General features: G+C 32.6%; 1 protein-coding gene across 1 annotated transcript in view; it reads right to left on the minus strand.

Annotated features, from left to right (window-relative positions):
• Window positions 1-18,257, minus strand: part of CUBN (cubilin) — a 282,230-nt gene that overhangs the window by 197,720 nt on the left and 66,253 nt on the right. The window contains exons 22-26 of the mRNA XM_051963617.1: window positions 15,661-15,850; window positions 13,236-13,396; window positions 10,703-10,884; window positions 8,714-8,870; window positions 5,029-5,216 (exon numbers count right to left, since the gene is read on the minus strand). Coding sequence (XP_051819577.1) covers window positions 5,029-5,216; window positions 8,714-8,870; window positions 10,703-10,884; window positions 13,236-13,396; window positions 15,661-15,850 — 878 coding nt within the window. The remainder of the gene's footprint in view (window positions 1-5,028; window positions 5,217-8,713; window positions 8,871-10,702; window positions 10,885-13,235; window positions 13,397-15,660; window positions 15,851-18,257) is intronic.

Consider the following 18,257-nt stretch of genomic DNA (forward strand, 5'->3'; position numbering starts at 1 on the left):
AAGGTAAAGGGATGGAGCCAAATCTATTATGCTTCAGCTGAAGTTAGAAAAAAGCAGGGGCAATAATCTGCATCTCAGACAAAGCAAAAGCAAAAATAGATCTAATTAAGAGACAAGAAAGGAAATTATATTTTGCTGAAAGGCATCATCAATAATGAAGTAATATCACTAATAAACATATATGCACCAAATGGTATAACATCCAAATTTCTAAAATTAAATTTTATAGGAAGAAATAGACAATAAAACCAAACTACTGGGGCACATCTATTTTCCCCTCTTAAAACTAGATAAAACTAACCACAAAATAAACAAGAAAGAAGTTAAAGAGATGAATAGAATTTTAGAAAATTTAGATATGATAGACTCTGGAGAAAATTGAATGAGGATAGAAAGAAACATAACTTTTCTCAGGAGTAAATGGCACCTTCACCAAAATTGATAATGTATTAGGGCATAAAAACCACACAATTAAATGCAGAAAGGCAGAAATTCCAAATGGGTCCTTTTCAGGTCATGAAGCAATAAAAATTACATTAATAACTAGCCATTGAAAATATATTAAAAATTAATTGTAAACTAAATATTCAAATCCTAAAGGATGAGTAAAAAACAACAAAAAATCACAGAAACTATCAATAATTTCATCACAGAAAATGATAATAAAAAAAATATGAAATTTTATGGTATGCAGCCAAAGCATTACCTAGGGGAAATTTTTTAATCTCTAAAGCTTATATCAAAGAAGAGAAAAAGCAGATCAATGAATTGGGCACACAACTTTAAAAGCTAGAAAAAGAACCAATTAAAAATCCCCAACTAAATACCAAATTAGAAATCCTGAAAATCAAAGGAGAAGGTTAATAAAAATTGAAAGTAAAAAAAAAAAACCCATGGAACTAGTAACTTGGTATTATATATATCTTGGTATTGTATATTATTTATATATATGTTATTGGCAATACATATGTGTGTGTGTGTATACATATATATATTTGGGAAAATAGACAAAGGAGTTCTGCCAAATTCCTTTTATGACAAAAATATGGTACTGATACCTAAATGAGAAAGAGCCAAAAGAAAATTATAGACCAATTTCTCCAATGAATATTGATGCAAAAATCTTAAATAAAATGTAAGCAAAAAGATCAACCTACTGATATCAGCAGGTGAGATTTACAGTAGAAATGCAGAGCTGGTTCAATATTAGGAAAATTATCAGCATAAGTGACCATCTCAATAACAAAACTGACAGAAATCATGATTTCAAAAGATGCAGAAAAAGCTTTTAATAAAATACAAGCACCTATTCTATTAAAAACACTAGAGAACAAAGGAATAAAAGGAGCTTGCCATAAAATGATAAGTGGTATCTATCTAAAATCATCAGCAAACAAATGTAATGGGTATCAGCTAGAAGTTTTCCCATTAAGATCAGGTATAAAACAATTTTCACCATTTTTATACTCAAAATTGTACTTGAAATGTTAACTTTAGCAATGAAAAGAAAAAGAAATGGAAGGAATTAGAATATTTTAGAAAAACCTAGAAAATCAAGTAAAAAGCTACTTGAAATATAATTAACAACTTTAGCAAAGTTGGAGGATACAAAATAAACCCACACAATTCATCAGTATTTCTACATATATCAATAATAACGCTCAGCAGGAAAAGATAGAAAGAGAAATTCCAATTGAAATAACTGTAGAAAATACAAAATATTTGGGAGTCTGCTTGCCAAGACAAACCCAAGAACTATATAAACACAACAACAAAATATTTCACATAAATAAAATCAGATCTAAACAACTAGAAAAATATCAGTTGCTCATGGGTAGGATGTGTGAATATAATAAAAATGACAATTCCTAAATGTATTTCCTTATTCAGTACTATACCAATCAAATTGCCAATTGCAGCGTTTTTCATAAAGGCCTCCTTTCTTTTTTTTCCTTTTAATTTTTTTATTTTTCTAAATATTTGTAAAGACAGTTATCAACATTCACTTTTTAAAGACTTTGTATTCCAAGTTTTTCTCCCTCCTTCACTTACCTTCTTCTTCCCCAAGACAGCAAGCAATCTGATATAGGTTAAATATGTGTGATTCTTTTAAACATATTTCTATATTTGTCATATTGTACAAAAAATCAAATCAAAAAGGGAAAAAACACAAGAAAAAAGAGGTGAAAATACTATGCTTGGAATCATATTCTATTTCTTATGCAGATGGCATTTTCCATCCCAAATCTATTGGAGTTACCTTGAAGCACCACATTGTTGAGAAGAGCCAAGTCCATCATCCATAACCGTGTTGTTACTGTGTACAATGTTTTCTTGTTTCTGCTCACTTCGTTTAGTATCAGTTCATATAAGCCATTCCAGACTTTTCTGAAATCATCCTGCTCACAATTTCTTATAGAACAATAATATTCTATTATATTCATATATCATAACTTATTCAGCCATTCCCCAACTGATGGACATTCATTCAATTTCCAATTACTTGTCATCACAAAAAAAGCTGCTACAAACATTTTTGCACATTTGAGTCCTTTTTACTCTTTTATGTCTCTTTGGGATACATACCCAGTAGTGACACTGCTGGATCAAAGGGTATGCAAAGTTTTATAGGTTTTTGGAATAGTTCCAAATTGCTCTCTTAAATGGTTGGATAACTTCACAACTCCACCAACAATGTATCAGTATCCCAGTTATCTCTCCCACATCCCCTCCAACATTCATCATTATCTTTTCCTGTCATCTTAGCCAATCTGAGAGGTCTAAAGTGGTACCTCAGAATTGTCTTAATTTGCATTTCTCTAATCAATAGTGATTTAGAACATTTTTTCAAATGACTAGAAATGGCTTTAATCTCTTCATCTGAAAATTGTTCATTTTCTTTGACCATTTATCAATTGGGAAATGACTTGTATTCTTATAAATTTCATTCAATTCTTTATGTATTTTTAAAATGAGGCTTTTATTAGAAACATTGGCAGTTCTTAGACCAAAATTTTAAAGTTACTTATAGTCATATGAAAATGCTCTACATCATTACTGAAGTGCAAATCAAGACAACTCTAGGGTACCACCCCATATCTCGCAAACTGGTTAATATAACAGACAGAGAAAATGGCAAATGTTGAAGGGGATGTAGGAAGACTGGGACATTGATGCATTGTTAGTGGAGTTGTGAAATGATCCAAACATTTGGGAGAGCAATTTGGAACTAGGCCCAAAGGGCTGTAAAAATGTGTATATTCTCAGATCTAGCAATAGCACTAGGTGCTGCTTATAGCAGTTCTTTTTGTAGTGGCAAAGACTTGGACTTTGAAGGGATGCCCATTAATTAGAGAATAGTTGAACAAGTTGTGGTTTATGAATATAATGGAATACAATTGTTCTATAAGGAATAATGAGTGTGTGGATTTCAGAAAAACCTAGAAAGATTTACATGAACTCATGTTGAGTGAAGTGAGCAGAACCAGAAGAACATTGTGCCCAGTAACATCAACATTGTCTAATAATCATCTATGACAGAATTAGATCTTCTCAGCTATACAGTGATCCAAGACAATCCCAAAAGATTGTGATAAAAAATGTCATCCACATCCAGAGAAAGAACAATGGAGTCTGAATGCAGATCAAAGCACACATTTTTACTTTTTCTAATTTGTTTTTTGTTTTTTCCTTTCTTGTATTTTTTTCCCTTGTGATCTGATTCTTCCTTCACAACATGACAAATACAAAAATATGTTTAACATGATTGTACATGTACAGCCTATACTGGATTGCTTACCATTTTGGGGAGGAAGGAGGAAAGGAGAAAGGGAGAACAATTTGAAACTCAAAATCTTACAAAGATGGGTTATTGAATTGGAAAAAATAAAATATCATTAAGTGAACTTTTTTAAATGTTACTGTAAAAAAATGAAAAAGTAAAAGTTTTTTTTAAAAAGCAAAACAATAGTGCCCAGAAGAGAACATAATACTCCAGATGTCAACAGATAAAATGTAGGGAATCTATCTTAATATATCTTTCTCTTTTTTCCATCTCAAAGTCCCTTTCTTCCTCTAAGATGCAACTCAAGCATTATCTTTTGCACAAAGTCTTTCTTGATCCTCCCAAAGGCTAGTAGTAGTGCTCACCCTCCCATAGTACCCTATATTTAAGTAATATATATATACATATTTATTTGATATTACATTATACATATTTTCAAATGCACATGTCTCCCTAGTCAGAGTCCATGCCATATAAATGGAGAAGAAAGGACTTAATGGAATGTGGTAAAAGTCATCATACTCAAGTATTTGAAAGACTGTGAAAGCAGAAGAAGGAATGGTAAAGGTTTACTTTGACTCCAGAAGACAAAAACAGGAACAATGATGAGAAGCTGCAAAGAGGCAAAGTTTGATTTCCTCATCATCATGCTCTCCAAAAGTAGAACAGATTTCCTTGGGAGAAAGTGGATTCTCCTTTATAGGAAAACTTCAAGTGATGGTTGTTGGATCTTTCATTGGATATATGACAGTGAGGATTTTTATTGAGAGTCTATCTCTTCCATATGAAAGCATTGATTCTGCTTTCAAAGGGGAAAATGCTTCAACTCTACCAATTTAAAAAAAAAACAATACATTAAGAAATATTAAGCGCCTACTGTGTACTAGATACTTACTCTACAGGGCTCTAAAAACCTAATAGTTGTTAGCTCCATATAGTCCATTCTTTGACAACAAGGAAGGGAACATGTAAGTTCAGATACTATGCTAAGTTTTACTAATTACATATCATTTGATTCTCTCAATAACCCTGTGTGGTAAGTTAGACCTATTTTACAGTTAAGGAAACTTAGGCAGACAGAGGTTGAGTGACTCGCTCAAAATTCTATCACTAACAAATAAGTATCTGGGGTCAGATTTAGACTGAAGTCCTTCTTACTCCAAGTCCAGCCCACTCTATCTCCTGTACCACCTCTGATTTTTTATTTTTTTTTCAAGTTAGTGTGCTTATCTAGACTTACTTACCTCCAAATAATCCACAGCACAGTTTTCATCATTTTCCAATTCAAATGCTAAAAAAGTATAGTTTATTGTGTTGCCAGCTGTTACTTCGATGGTCCAGTTGCAATTCTGATCTTTAAAATAGGGATTTGGAAAATTTATACTTTCTAGGATGCCATGAGAAAGATTGGCAATCACCACATCCTGGCAAGCTGGAAAAAATAATGATGAGTAGCTAGCACCATGTGTTTTTTAGTCACATATATTCACATATTCATACTTCATTTAATTACATCAAGATATGTATATCTTGAAACATCTGTATTTTATAGCCTTTTAATAAATACTTTGCATGGCATTTTTATAACAGAAAGGATCCCTGTCAGAATAAAACATGAAAAGTTGCCTTTAAATGAGCTTCAAATTTTTTAAAAGTCCCTTGCAGAATTAAAAAAGCACACTGAAAGAGTGCAATTCTATTGGGAGGTGGTTAGAAGAGCTTAACTTTCTTATTGAATCACTATGACTTGTTCACTTGGAGAAGTGAATTCATTACGCTGAATTTTAGCTCCCCAATCCTGAAAGAACTCTAGCAAGGCTAATATTTTGGGGGCTTGGATCCCTTGGGATGTTTTCAAATGCATAAAACAAAATATTTAAGATTACAAAGATAAAAATTATGGTGAAATAGCTATTTTTTTCAAGTTCACATACCCTAAATGAAGCACCACTGTTATAATGGAAGAGAAATGTTGATTTCTAGTCCAAACACTGTGAAAGTGCAGGATGCTATGTAGTGCTAAAAACTAAAGGTCATGACGTGACTTTGGCAAACACTGTAAAGTCAGTGTAAAATTCACAATAAGGGAATAATTCATCTTTTTAGTCATCAAGCAGAATAGCAAAAAATGAGAGGGAAGAAAATGCACAAAAGAAAATAAAGAAGCAGCAAACAGTATATTCCAATCCAGAATTTGCTTTGTTTTTAAATTAAGCCTTCAGCAAAACCATGGATGCAAGAGTGACATAGGACATATTTCAGGTTCTGCTAAGTTGCTTATATTTGGCCAAGCCACATATATTTTATTATTTGTCCAAGGGATCTTTCCCTTCTTCTCTTTATTATCAGAATTAAATAGAGGAATGGCATGTTTTCATTGTTCAAACTGTATGTATTCTCAATAGAGCTTTTCTAATATTAGTGCCTGAGTCTCCACCAATGGGTTTGGATGCCCTGGGCAATTAGGGACTTGGAAGTCAATTATCAGAAATGATTGTAGCTTTTCTAAAATCATGATTTCTGAGAAGTCCCGCAACCATTCCTGTTAAAATCTATTTGGGCCAAGGTTTTGCAGCCAAAGAATCTGCAATTGGGGATTTTATTATTTTTAGGTGAAAGAATCATTTTTAGTTCATTACTATTAAGTATGTGATTTGTATGTGCTCAGCTGGTTGATGGATAAACACAAAAAAATGCAAGAGACAAAATGTGTCCTTATTGACTGAACTTGAACTTGTCTTCCTTTCATATTATAAAACCCCTTTTCTTTAAACACTTTCAAATTCAGATAGCAAATTGTATTAATTTTGCTTGCTGAATTTGCTATCCAGAAACTATCACCTACATAAAAATGAATGATTATCTCTGTTATTCCCTGCTCAGTCCTCAGATGGATAATGATTTGGTACATATAAAGGATTAGAGTCAAATCAAATGACAGAGAGAAAATGGATTTTGAATGACCAGTGTGATGAGTAACTACAGAGAGATACCCACAAAATGAGTAGGGCAGTGAACTTCCTTGAAGTTAATAGTTGTTCACAGGATGATATAGAAATAGGAAAAATTATTTGTTTGCTTGTAACATTAAATTTTATCAGGAAACAGTTAAAACCCAGGGTTCAAAAGTACCTCAGAATCAACCTAGTCCTTACTGCTATAGGAATATGATGTCTAAAAATTCACATATTAAATAGAACTTTTAAAACTCCAAGATTTTCTGAAGAACTTACATTTCAGATATCATTGTAAGAGTGACTTACAATTTCATTTTTAGATAAGATTATTTTTAGCTGCCAAGTGAGCAGTCCATATTATCAGTCCATAATACTTTATTAGTGTTAAAGTATATAAAATCCTCTTATAATGTAAGCTATAATCAACTGGAATTTATAATAACACAAGTCCATCAGGGCATCCATCCAAGGTTTTTTCTTGAAATAAGTGGGGAAGACTCTTCCATAATACAATATCTGTCTATGATACAAAGTGCTGTTTAGTGGGTGTATAGGGTACAAATAATCAGTGCTCAAGATTTTCTTTACACTGGGGGAATCTGGGGTTGACATAAAGGTAATTTCTTTTCAGACTATTCCTCTGTATCTTGTATAGTTGGTATAGGACACAAAAAGTAAGGGCTTTCAAAGTAGTCAGGAATTTACATTTAATTCATATTTCTATAATTAAGATAAATCCAGAAGTAGATCCTTGTGATTCATTTTTTTCTTTTTTAATCCCTTTTCTACATGAATAGCATCATCAAATTGGTAGCCTTCAGAGGACTAGAGAAAATATTAAAAGAAAATGTGATTTTTATAGAAGGACTAAGTGATTCAGTTAAAATGAAAAAAAGACACAATTTTCCTGAATGTTAATGAACTTGAATTTCCATGGTTTGTCTTATCTCATTTTCCAGAGTTCCCAGATTCAGTGTGATCATTTCTTTCAGATTTAGAAGCAACCATGAAGACCACTTAGAGAGGGATTGTCTTTCAACTTTTTCATGGAGTTTTGAGTTAGATTTATTTGAGGGCTTAAATTATTTTTTCTTTAAACCTTCAATCCAGTTTTCAAGACACATAAAAATACATGTGATCCCCTGAATGATTTTTTTAAATTGTGGTTTTCTTCAACAAATCTTACTCCAAAGAACTTAAAATGCACTCAAAAAAGTTCAAGAAGTGTTGCTTCTGACAATCAAGGATATGATTATTATAATTATAGTAATTCTGGGAAGTACAGATAAAATCTTTGTAGTATAGTTTCAATAAATAGGTCTCTAAATAAAATGTATTTGTTTTAAATAACACACACCAGAGAAAATACAGATCTCTAGAAAGTATAGGTTATCCCAAAAGTTTTAGTACAGTTTTAAATTTTGTTAAATTAAACAACTCTAAGGTTTTGTGAATATCTGTAAACCTTTGAATCTTTAATGAAACATAAAATCAGAGATTTTAGCACTGAAGCCATGAGAAAAAAAAGAAAATATTTAAAATTATTAAAATAATCCTCTTTGATAAGATATTGGAGAAAAACCCAGAATATTTATAAACAAACAAAATGGGTTCAAATCCTTGCCTCTGTCACTGTTTGATCCTGATAGAAACAGAACCTCTATGGGACCCAGTTTTTTTCTTTGTAAAATGAGGGGGTTGGACTAGATGCCCTCAAGGATCCCTTCCAATATGTACAATCCTATTATCCCGCCCATATATAAAACCTTAGCAAAGAATGTTCCTTAATTTTATGAGATTTAACTTGTTGAATGAGCATTTTATTCTCAAATCAGGCCAATCTCATATCACCCCATAACTGAGAGGATAAGCGGACCCAGGGCATTGCCCTGAATGGCTCGTTTCTATTTCATTGTAGCGCAAAGAGGTGCTTTTTCATCACCCACTCTAGCACCCAACTCCTGGTACTTACTCTGAGTATATTCAGCCAGGAAACCACCACCCTCCTGCTTTTCATCTGTTCGCAGTTTTATGAACATGCTATCACCACTGGAACGAATCAGTTGGGGTATCTCATTTCCACAAAGCTTGGCTAGGAGATTAGCATCTTCAGTCAGACCGTCATAGACCTAAAAATAAAAATAAAAATGTTTTCAATAGTGGCAGATTCTGGACACAAATAGCAGCCCTATCACAAATATGCACAGGTACAAATAAGATGGGATCAAGGAAGAAAAAAAGAACACTCTATAGGAAAGTTCCTGGAGAAGAGAGAAAAAAAAATAGGGCAGGGAAGAACAAGAGAAGGGAAGGGGGGAAGAGAAAAAAATTATGATCCTAATAATCAACAGATGGAAAGTAGATGGAGGTAGATGTCTATAGTAGGAAGCTTGCAAACTTGAGGTCAAACTCTAATAAAAAAATCTAATAAAGTGATTAAGCATAAAATTAGTCATTAAGGGCTAACAGCAATGAAATATAGCAAAATACTGCCTAAAATGAAAGGCACAACCAGGGGATTAGAAAAGGACCTGAAAACAAAAAGAACGACTTTATTATTATTTTGTTAAGGTTAGCAAGCATATTTTTAAACCAACTAACTATGCGGAGTTTTTACATATGCTCTTAAATTTATTTTGTTGGTTTGTCTGATTATTTGAATCTCTAGATTTTTCCATCTCGACCCTAATTTCCCCTTCACCCTGGAGTTCCAGGTTTCTTATGTCCTGGGTGAATACAAACTGTGAACCAATTTTTGAGGGAGTTTTTGGGGCCAGATATATCTCACTTTTCTGCTACTCTTCTACTCCTGACTCTGGACTTTGATACCTTACCTTCCCATAGGTATCAGCCTCCCCTCTTCAGTTCTCATTTTAGTGTTGTTTTCCTCCTCTAAAATATAAACACTAAGAGGTTAGGGCCTTCCTTCCTTCCTTCCTTCCTTGTTTGCTTCCTTCCTTCCTTCTTTTTTTCCTTCCTTCTTTCCTTCTTTCCTTTCTTTCTTCTTTCCTTTATTCCTTCATTTCTTATGCTTATGTTTGTATGCTCAGTGTTTAGCCCAATACTTACTATATAATGAATCCCTAATAACTGCTTTATCTAACTATCTTTTTATGTTTGAATGTCTGTCTTTTATTTTAAGGTAACTTATATTAGAGCAGAACCAAAATTTAAAAGATAATCATTAATATCATCAAAACTTTGGAATTTTTCAAATTTTGATTATTGACATTTATGATGGTCATTGGTTAATTTGCTAGTAAAACACAAGCTTTGTTCATGAAACAGTAGTTTTTGCTTTTCATTTGCCCCAAGTTGTCCAAATTACTGGGATTTATCCATAGCAAATACATACAGACACTATGGAATGTTATCACTTTTAACCCTAAAATTATTTTCTATGTATCTACAATCTTTGGAACATCAGAGAAATTTTACATCCATTTTATACAAATTTCTACTGAAAGGTTACTCTGATGAATCCTCTGGCAGGAGAGATTATCCTGGATTCAAAGATTGTACCACAGAGGGTGATAAACCTTCTCAGGTCCTGCCACGCTGGAAAGGTTTCAAGTATGGGCTTGGCAACAAAATGGATATCTTTAATCTGAGTAGCAGTCTTAAGTTCCAAGAGTCTCATCAGGTAGAACAGGAGGTGATGAATTTTTTTCAATCACAGCATCTCATGAAATTATTTACTAAGGTAGAGAACAATTACTACTTCTATCAATGGATGGAAATGTCAAGAAATCCTGGTTTTCTTAACACAAGTACCCATTCATACCCCTCATTAGAAAGTCTCATTTGTGTGTATGTGTGTATATCTTAATTACAGATGAGAATATATTTTGTCTTCATAGAAAAGAGCACTTTTCTAAACCTTAAAAATCAAAGAAATAGATGCATTGTGGATCTAGCGTGAGAAAGAAGGATAGATAGTGAAATTAAATACTATACATACGGCCAAATAATCTGAACTGCAATTGGGATGACGCTCTAAGTGGAATTCTTGAAACATGAGTTCAAACTGACTGCCTCTGCTGGACTTCAGCAACCAGAAACATTCAGAATTGTGGTAGTACGGCATTGGATAGTTAGGAGACATGAAGGTGCCAACTGGAGTCGTGAGATTTCCACCACAGCCTATGGGGAAAAACAGATGAAAAAAATTATTTTTCTTCTTTAGGAAAAAGTTCATCCTTTCCTCAAAGTCAGAGGTTTCTACCCTGTCTCCTTCAGAGAGGCGCACAAAAGGCCACTGATCACCTGGGTGCAAGCTCCGAAGGGGTCCCGAGGTGTCTATAATGCTACCTTCCCAACTCTGTCAGGAATGCCCTGCTTTCACTAAGACAAAAGTCCAAAATCATGATCCCATAATGTCTGTGATTGGTTGGGGGTATGACAAAAGGCACTGGGTCAAGTCCAAATTAATCTAGATTATCTATAAACTCTCTTAACTTGGACATCATGTGAAAGGACTGAAGAACAAGATTATGAGATGAGGGAATCTCATATAGCCCATCCAATTATTTTGGATAGTGATACCTGCTGGGATGTTTTTTCTAACATTTTTAATTGAAGTTTTATAAAACTCCTCCCAAAGTCTTCCTTAATTGAATGCAGTAATTGGATTCAACTCACCCTACCTTGCATCTGCTGCTCTACCAGCTTTTTACTCCATAATTAAGATATCTCCTGATATCCCTGTCCTCTCTCCTTTTACTACCTCCTTTTGTTGTTGTCTCTTCCCTTCTCCCCCCTCAAAAAAAGCTCCTTGAGAGAAAGGGCTATCTTTCTTTTTATTAATTATATGCTCAGCTCTTAATCCAGTGCCCAGTACATAGTAGGTGCTTAATAAATGGTTATTGGTTTGGATTAGAAGTTACATCTTATTTTCTTGAGCAGCATGACAAATGTGGAAATATGTTTAGAATCACACATTTAATCTATATTGAATTGCTTATTGTCTGGAGAGGGAAGGGACAAATTTGGAACATGAGGTTTTGCAAAGGTGGATGTTGAAAACTATCTTTGCATGTATTTGAAAAAATAAAATATCATTTTACAAAAGTTGCATCTTATTTGATCAGCTTTCAAACTGAACACTTCAAAATCTTTGCACTTCTGATTCATATGCTGTATAAGCTATCCTTTCCAGGTTCATGATATTTGGAAATATGACAAGAATATCATTATGCTTTGATCAAAGTCACTGATAAAAATGTTAAAGAAGCCAGGGTCAAGGAAAGATCCTTGGGATACTTTAACAGACACAATCTTTCATATTGAGATTCACCCAATTATGATCATTTTTGCATTTTGTAATTCAATCAGCTCGGTATTCAACTATTTTACTATCATATGCCTTATATCTTTTCATTTTATCCAAAATAAAGGAAAAACATGAGAAATTTTCCCTAATGATTTGCTGAGATTTATAGAAACAATTTACAGCAGTCCCTTGATTTACCTCTAAAAAAAGAAAATTAGGTTAATTAGAAGTGAGCTACTCTTAAGGAAGCCATGGTTATTTCTTCTCTTTGGAGTCCTAATAAACTATAAATAATCTTAATAAGATATTCCAGAATTTTGCTTAAGATGTCAGTAACTTTCAAAACATAATATGGATTAGTATAGTAAATGAAATTGTTATTACTCATTGCATACAATGTCAATATCTATTTTTATCTATTAATAACAATTAATAATTAATTATTATCTATTTTATCTATTAACCACTTTTTTGATGGCACTTTTTAAACTTTTTTTTTTACTTTAACCTAAATAAAGGTTAGTCATATTTCATTTCTCTTTTTATGCACAGTACTTAATATCATTTCTGGTCCATGTTAGTAGAGGACTTAACAAGTCTATTGAATTATTAAGTAAATAGATATATTGAATTGAATTTTTTTTCCTATTCTCCAAATACCTGGTACAGTAATTATTCTCCTCATCCTCTTCACAAGTTAATTTCTTTCTCATTTCATCCTTGAAGCTTTTATTCTGCTAATTTGAACTCAGGTCTTTCTGACTCCAAGTCCTTGCTTTAAGTGAGTATAGACTACTATAGAAAACTAAATGTTGGGGTTAGACAATTTTGTCTATTTGTGAGACATGAAATGTAAACCTAATATGATCTATCTAACTCATTCCATTTTGGGGCTTATCTACAGATATCTTCTTCCATCAAAGTTAGAAAATTAATCCTCATTAGTGGAAAAGAAAAAATGATAAATTAATTTTTTAAACCAAAGGTAAAAAAATGAAATTCAATTAACTAATGCTATCAACCTACACCATTTCACTTTGCTGCTAACCCTCAATTAGTTCTCTCTATTTCCCTGAACATTGGAGTCTTTGCTCCCATTGTGGAGTCTCTGGGTACTAGTTTATTTAGCAGGAAGAAGGAAACAAGACATAAACACAGCACATATAGACCCAATGGATAACTGGTTTTCTTTTTCCATGAGGAATGCCTGCTCACATTTTACCTGTTAATGATGCATCCCAATAAGCAAAGAATCCAGAATGTGTTTCAAAAGGGTCACTCTTAAATTTTATCCACAATTTGTTACTATGGGAGATTGTCATTGGAGGTTTATCTGCTCCACAATATTTTCCCAGAGATGGTGAGTTTTCATGGCCTCCATCTCTACAATTAGATACAATCATTTCAATTAGACTATTAATATTGCTGTTTAATATTTTATATAGATTTACAGGCTGTGGTTGCAAAAAATTGTGTTTCTATCAGTGCTCTCATGAGCCTCTAGCATAATAAAACTATGCATAATGGCATAATTTCAATTTGGCCCAACTAATATAAAAATAACTTAATAGGTAGTAACAAAAAATATTTAGCAAGTGAAATTACGCATCTCCATCCCAAATCATAACCAACTTCAAATCGGTATGATGTGCTTTATTTTTACCCTCTGAAAACAAAACCTTTAGTTAAGTAATTATACCCCCAAGGACCCACAGTTGGGGAATAGCTATGCAGATTGCAGTGCACTCCTATAGGGGAATACTCTTCTACAAGGAATATGTTAAAAAAAAAAACTATGTTCATTCATTTGGAAAAGACATATTAAGTAACTAAAAGTAGAGGAAGCAAATTTTTGAAATTGCTTGCAAGATCAAAAAAGTTATAAAAATCTTTTTTGTTCACTACCTGATGTCTGGACATATATTTTCAGTTTCACAGTTGACTAAAACCATACATTTAACAAATGCAAATAAAGAATCTTGGAGCTAGACTTGGCAGAGATTTGGAAGAGTTTTTATTTATTTTTGAAATAACTAAAAGTGACATATTACACCATAATTAATTGAATTAAAAGAATCCAATTTATTTTTCAATATGAAATGTGTCATTATTAAACCACATTATTTTTTAATTATCTTTAGTAAAAAATTTAAAAAGAATGGCTTTAACTGATACAGGCTCCTAAGCATAGTTTAATTTCAGAATATTTTTTAATCTATAGATTCAATTAATAAAAAATAATAAAAATTATATGATGAGAGCTCACAGTTACAGAGGAGTTCATGCTATGCAAAATTCTTTCTTCTCAATAACTCCTAAAAATAGCTAATATTAATATTATCATTCCCACATTCTAAATGAAAGAACCAAGATTCAGAGAGCTAATTCAATGACTTGACTAAATTTACCCGGGAAGTAAATATTATCAGCACATTTGTAGCATTCACTAACCCAAAAATACATTTACACCACTAGATCTTTAAAAATCAATGGTATCTAGTTGAAGTTGGAATACAGGTCATGGGACTCTAAATTTACTTCTTCAGTAGAAAGAATCATGGTCCTGGAGTCAGAAGATCTGCAACCAAAACTGGTCCCTGATGCTAATTACCTGTGTGATTTTGGTCAAATCATCTATCTTCCTTTTTCTTGGTCTCCTCATCTGCAAAATGAGGAAGCTGAACTAATTATTGTCTGATAATTCTTCCAGTTCTACATCCTATAATCTTATATTTCAGGGACAAATAATGGACATTTATTTTCATGGATATTTCATGGTCAATTAACCATTTAATACATTTTAGCATTTTATTTAGAAATATAAGTCATGTTATTTCTTTCAACTAGAGTATACTGGAAAGTACTAAAACGTAATTTCTTTTAAAAATTTTTGCATCAGCCTTTTCCCAATGGAGTTGTATAGTCTCTCAAGTATGTCTCTGAAAAAAAGAGAGCAGTCACTAGAACTGAAAAACAGAATTTTACCAAAAATATGATACAACATACTTCATTACTTATTGATAAAGTATAAACTCATATGAATTGAGTTTCATTTGGTTTTTAAAGATGCTTAACTTAAACCAAACTTCAGCTAGATACCATTGCTCTATAAAACTCCAGAGGAATAATATATTCCTTTGAGAGTGAATCCTATGAATGTGCTAATAATATCAAAAGCTTTTAAAAAATTATCTTGAAACTTCCAGACAGAAAAAAGAAAAAAAATGCATGCTTTGTGCTGAGGTTGTGTAGGCTGATGTGTGTATGCTTTAATTTCAACAGAAATTAAACTATACTTGAAACTCTGAAATTCAAATTGTCATTATCTTTAACCTCTTAATGAAATAGAAAGTGGGATATAATGTCCAAAAATGGAGTGGGTTCTCCAAAAATAAAATGAAGTTCATGTGAGTATAATGGTCTATCCATTGATTCTAGGGAAAAAAATTAAAATTCATTTCTGAACTATCAAAAGTACAAGATATTGCAAGAGAATCAGCTAGGAGGATGATATCTTCATAAATTATCTTTTCTGCTGGAATTTAATGGACAAACTCTATAATATATCTTGTAAGTTTATATATAGTTGCAGAAGGCATTTTTTCCATTTGATAACAAATTATAATGGTTATAGAAAAGATACATACTTGATTTCCACATAGTCTGCAATACAAACTGGACCTGTAGTCTCCAAGGAAAAATTGGCAAAGTTCAACGCAATCTGATGTCCTTTTTCCACTGAGATTGTATAAATGCATTCCACATTGTTGGGATAGTTACTGGGGAAGTTAGGAGAGTATAGAAAGCCAAATTGAGTTGTATGGTCTTCCAAGCATGCTATGGAAAAAAAAGAGAAGTCACTGGAATTAAAAAACATAAAGGCATCAAAGATATGAGCCATTACTTCAAAATAGCTGGATTATAATGGTTAACATTTGTGAACAGTTTTAATGTTTAGAAAGTGGCAAACATAAATTATATCATTTTGCCCTTACAATAGTCCTATGAAGTAGAAAGGGCAGATATCCCTCCTCCCACTATTTTATAGATGAGGAAACTGAAATTTTAAAAAGTGTGACATGGTCATAAAATCATTAAGTATTGGAGGCAAGATTCAAAGTCAACTGTTTTCTTACTCCAAGTCCAACTTTATTGCCACTATCCCATGTTGTTGTGATTATTATTGCTATTTTTCTAATTATTACTATTATAGTCCACATTTTCATCATTTAACAGAAATAATCTAGGACAAATCAATATTTTATTTTTTACATTTAATGACCTAAGGATTATTACATGGGTCGAAAAAAAAGAATTACATTTTATAATTGAATGAAAGTATTAAGTTGTTACTTTATCTTCTATAAGCTAATTGAATGAATCTTTAGTAAAATTCAGTATTAAACAGGACAACAGGGATGAAATACTTCTCCTTTCCTCATGATTCCAATAACTTCTACTAGGTTTTTATATTTCAAAAACTTTTTTTCATTCAATGCAGCTTAGATAGTCTGAGAATTTGATGTGACAACATCATAAAAACATTTAAAATTTGTTATGGGTGTGTTAGGTTATTGTAGGTATCACTTTCAGTATAATTAATTGGTTGAATCCTCAGCCAATAAATTATAATAAGTCAAGATCATTATCATTATTCAGCAATTACTAGGGAGAACTGTTTTTTACTTGAAGAGATAATTTTTAGACAAGTCATGATTCTACCCCTCAGGGATGAGACATATATATACATATATATGCATATATATGTGTGTGTATATGTATACATACACACACACACACACACATAGATACACACATATGATGTGATGAATCATTGGACAATCAGTTAAAAGAGAATCTAAAAGAAACTGACCAAGGCAATCAGGGAAAACTTACAGGAGGAGGCAGCTCTGAAGTGAGCTAAAATGATAGGCTAGAAAAAAATAATGAAGGGAAGACATTTCAGATAGAGGGAACAGATGATAGGAGATTGATTTCATGATATATTTTGGAGATAGAAACTAGACTGATTAGTCTGAATTTAGAATGCACAGAGAGTAGTAATATGCAATAATATTGGAAAGGAAATAATATTGTTGCCAGATTATGGGAGAAATTGAATGCCAAGAAAAGAAATTTGAGTTTTACTTGAAGAGAAATAGTAAACCAATGGCAATTTTTGAACAGAGAAGTATCACAATAAGATTAAGAGAGAGGATAGTCATTCTGACAACAGGATGGAAGATGAATTTTAAAGGGAAGAGTGGAACTAAGGGAAATTATTGTAATCAACAGTACTGTCTTCTTAATCTGGGGCCAAAGTATTTAAATTTAGACTTCTGTATTTGTTTTTTCCAATGAGTATGCTGAATTAATTTTTATTAAAGTATTGACTGATTTGATCTCCTTGCTTTCCAAGGAAACTCTTCTCCAATACCACAATTCAAATGTTGATTCTGTGACATTCAGTTCATACAAATAATTGGAAAACTCTACCTTTGATTCGATCTTTATCAGCAAGGTGATGTCCAGATTTGCCATAGCTTTCCTTCCAAGGAGTTAGTGTCTTTTAATTTTGTGGCTGCAGTCCCCATCTGCAGTGATCTTTGAACCCAAGAATATAAAATATGACCCTGCTCCCATTTCTTCTCCTTCTATTTGCCAGGAAGTGTTAGGACCAATTGCCAAGAGCTTGGCTTTTTAAGGGTAAACTTCAAGCCAGCTTTTACACTCTCTTTCACTCTCATCAAGGGTTTCTTAATTCTTCTTCACTTTCTGACATCAGCGTGGGATTGTCTGCATATCCGAGATTGTTGGCATTCATTAATTCTGGGTTTTGATTCATCCAGGTTGGCATTTCACAAGATACCCTCAGGAAGCAAGTTAAATAAATAAGGTGACAACATACAACCCTGATGTGCTCATTTTCCCAATCTTAAACTAATCAGCTGTTCCATGTTCAGTTATAACTGTTGCTTCTTGAATGACAAACAGGTTCCTCAGGAAACAAGGAAGATGATCTAGTACTCCCATCTCTTTGAAGATTTGTCACATTTTGTTGTGATCCACACAGTCAAAGGCTTTAGTGTAGTTAATGAAGCAAAAGTAGATTTTTTTTCCTGGAACTTCCTTGATTTCTCCATAATCTAGTGAATGTTGACAATTTGGTCTCTAATTCCCCTACCTCTTCAAAAACTAGCCTACTCTGCTGGTAATTCCCAGTGTGCATATTACTAAAACCTAG

Source organism: Antechinus flavipes, chromosome 5 (genome assembly GCF_016432865.1).
Source record: "Antechinus flavipes isolate AdamAnt ecotype Samford, QLD, Australia chromosome 5, AdamAnt_v2, whole genome shotgun sequence".
Taxonomy (NCBI): domain Eukaryota; kingdom Metazoa; phylum Chordata; class Mammalia; order Dasyuromorphia; family Dasyuridae; genus Antechinus; species Antechinus flavipes.